General features: G+C 39.7%; 1 protein-coding gene across 1 annotated transcript; it reads right to left on the minus strand.

Annotated features, from left to right (window-relative positions):
* Nucleotides 1-5: 5 nt before the first annotated feature.
* On the minus strand, nucleotides 6-2,323 carry LOC122545579 (very low-density lipoprotein receptor-like; the record flags this gene model as incomplete). Its single annotated transcript, XM_043684546.1, has 3 exons — nucleotides 6-45; nucleotides 350-574; nucleotides 2,152-2,323. Coding segments are annotated over 3 exons (437 nt in total), but the record flags the coding sequence as incomplete, so codon positions are not given.
* Nucleotides 2,324-3,000: the final 677 nt, after the last annotated feature.

The raw sequence follows: 3,000 nt of genomic DNA on the forward strand, positions 1-3,000 counted from the left end.
TTCTCAATCTTGGCTGGCTCACCCCAATCTGACCAGTAAAGGTAACTAGAACACAGGGTCATAAGTATTAAACACTATTTGATGCATGTTCCTAGTCAAGTCTTTTATACTCAGGACTTTTGTTAGAAGATGACAACTGGAGGATTGATCAGTCTTTAGATGACATTGGAGATTTGTTTTTTTAAAAAAATAAAATCTCAAATTTGTAAATTCCAAGTTTGATATACAATGACACATTCTTAGACTAAGGCCCTAAGTGAAGTAGATCAGAAAAAAACATTAGTCTGCTTGCTTCTCATGCAAGAGCCACTAAAACCTCAATGTGCAACAAGTAAACATTATTCCATACCCAGATAGTGGATTGGTAACAATTGAAGCTGGTTCCATCAAGCCAGTATCAAAAAGGACTTTCCTTTTTCTTCCATCATAGTTAGAAACAGATATGGTTTTAGTACCACAATCGATCCAATAGATGTGTTGGTAGATCCAGTCTACAGCAATTCCCACAGGCACCCCAAGATCTTTGACAATGACGGATTTATTCGTTAAATGTTCATATTTATCCATGGAGACACTAGGAGATAAATCAGTAATGTCTTCAGATTACAATGCTTAAAATAGAAGTGCTACTGATTCATCTGCAGAAGCTAAGCATTAGATGCTCAAGTTTTAAAACTTCCCACAGCTGTAGGATGCAGGAAATTAAGTTAGCTCAAGCCCTATACTCTTGTGACCACAGTTAAGATTCGTGGAGGTTTGCTCACTGAGCTGAAGAGGTTAGTTTACAGATGTTTCATTACCTTACTAGGCAACAGTGGACTTTATGCAAAGGAATGCTGAAGCTTGCTATGTTTGGGGTTTTTGGGTTGATGTCATTTCCTTTGGTAAGGTTATTTCCTGTGGTGAAGTCACTTCCTGTTCTTCTCAGGGGTGGTAGGTGGGGTCTAACTTGATGTTAGTGTTGAGGTCTGGTTGGAATGCCATGCTTTTAGGAATTCTTGTGCATGTCTTGGTTTGACTTGTCCTAGGATGGATGTATTGTCCCAGTTGAAGTGGTGTCTTTCCTCAACTGTATGTTAAGATGCTAGCGAGAGTCATATCTTTGTGGCTAGTTGGTGTTCATGTATCCTGGTGGCTAGTTTTCTGTCTGTTTGTCCAATGTAGTGTTTGTTACAGTCCTTGCAGAGTATTTTGTAAAATGTTAGTTTGTTCATTAGCTGCTGTTTTAGTGTTGGTGAGTTTGTGGGCTATGATGCCAAGGGGTCGGAGTGGTCTGGCAGTCATTTCAGAGATGTCTTTGTAGCAGAGAGTGGCTAGGGTTTCTGGATGTATTTTGTCTGCTTGTTTAGCCAAGTGCCCACCTATAAACTTGCAAGTATAAAGTAAGAGGTCCAGAGTTTGGCTATTGTAAAGACAATTCTGAATCTGCAAGTGAAGCAATGTTAGACATGGCATAAACAATTGAGATAACAAATGCATTAGCAACTTCAATTCATAGAATGATCAGAAATGGTACTTCATGTACTTTATTGTAAACCAGAAACCTATCAAGTGGTCAGAAAAGTCTTGCAATGCAAGCTGCTTCAAGCATAAAAATCTATTTGACGAGTGATCATGCTTAGTGCTAACGAACTGCAGCAACCATGAGCCAAAGATTGAGATGAACCCTTAAATCTGTTTAATATTTATTGCAATTGTTAGTTAACTGTATGGTCTGGCATGTTAATACCAGTCATTGTAATGCAGACTTGTATCAAATTACATGAGTCAGTAAAGTATAAGCTGGATAAAAACCACAGGTCAGAAGGCCAGTAGATGTCTCAGATCAGCACCCTTCAGAGCCAACTTGGCACTGTATCCACTGACTTACTGGCATCTGCAGTCCTCACTATCCTGCATTGTATTGACAATGGAAGGTCCTTGTTATACAGTAGATACTATTAAGAACCATTGTACCCATCAAGCAGTTAGCCTGAGGGTTAATATAGGAGAACAGAAAAAAAAAATTAGGGGTGCCTAAAAGCCTGCCTAGAACTGCACAATGGCAGTGAATGAATCAGATTCAAAGCAAGTTGAAGCTCAACCCTGTATGCTGTGACTACCTAGACTAGTATCATGAAACATTTGTTAGAGCTTGGTTTAAATGCATACCTAAATATTGCTTGCTGTCCTAGATCAGCCCAGAAGATCCTTTGTGTTGTAACATCAGCATCAAGTGCTACAGCATTTCTCAGCTTCCAGGCCACTTGGGTGTATTCCATTTGGCGCAATCCCATTTTCCTGATATCATGACGATTGGTAAAGATCAAGTAAGGCTCTTTTCCTATTTTCAGGAGGAATAGAAAACAAAACTAAGTGTAAGTGTTTACCTTAGCCCTATTTGTTCAGGGGAATTGTGCTGCACATTCTGGGGGCAGTGCCATGAAGAGTCTGCTCATTGGCCAGTAGACAGGCTTTATTATGCTGCATAATAAAGCTACAGAGTTACTGGATCACTCCTTTGACAAATGAAAGTGCTGACTATTGGTTTAAACACTGAGAATACCAAAATCGTTGGCCTGAATCTTACCAAAAAAAATCAGCTATGTCAATTCTGTTGAGGTTTCATAGTGAGTTTCTTACCGCAAGTCTTAGTGAGTTTTTTCATGATTCGGATGAAGGAGCGTCGCTCCGAAAGCTAGTGTGCTTGCAATTAAACCTGTTGGACTATAACCTGGTGTTGTGTGATTTTTAACTGAGTTTTCTCATGCAGTCTTCTCAAACTTGCCTCATTACTTGTCCACCATACTTTCATGTGCCCTGCTTATTATACAATACATCCTCGTTGTCCCCAGGGGTTAGAGGTACGGGTTCTCCATGGATAAGAGAAACATGAAAACCACTCTGATGTAGTCCACCAATGTACTATAAAGGAGAGTCTGGATGAATCAGAGTCTGGGGCTGACTTCGCCAATACATGGATCCATAGATAGTGATTCAGCAGCTATATTCTCCTATTCA

The sequence above is a fragment of the Chiloscyllium plagiosum genome, unplaced genomic scaffold, assembly GCF_004010195.1.
Source record: "Chiloscyllium plagiosum isolate BGI_BamShark_2017 unplaced genomic scaffold, ASM401019v2 scaf_15488, whole genome shotgun sequence".
In the NCBI taxonomy this organism is placed as follows: Eukaryota; Metazoa; Chordata; class Chondrichthyes; order Orectolobiformes; family Hemiscylliidae; genus Chiloscyllium; species Chiloscyllium plagiosum.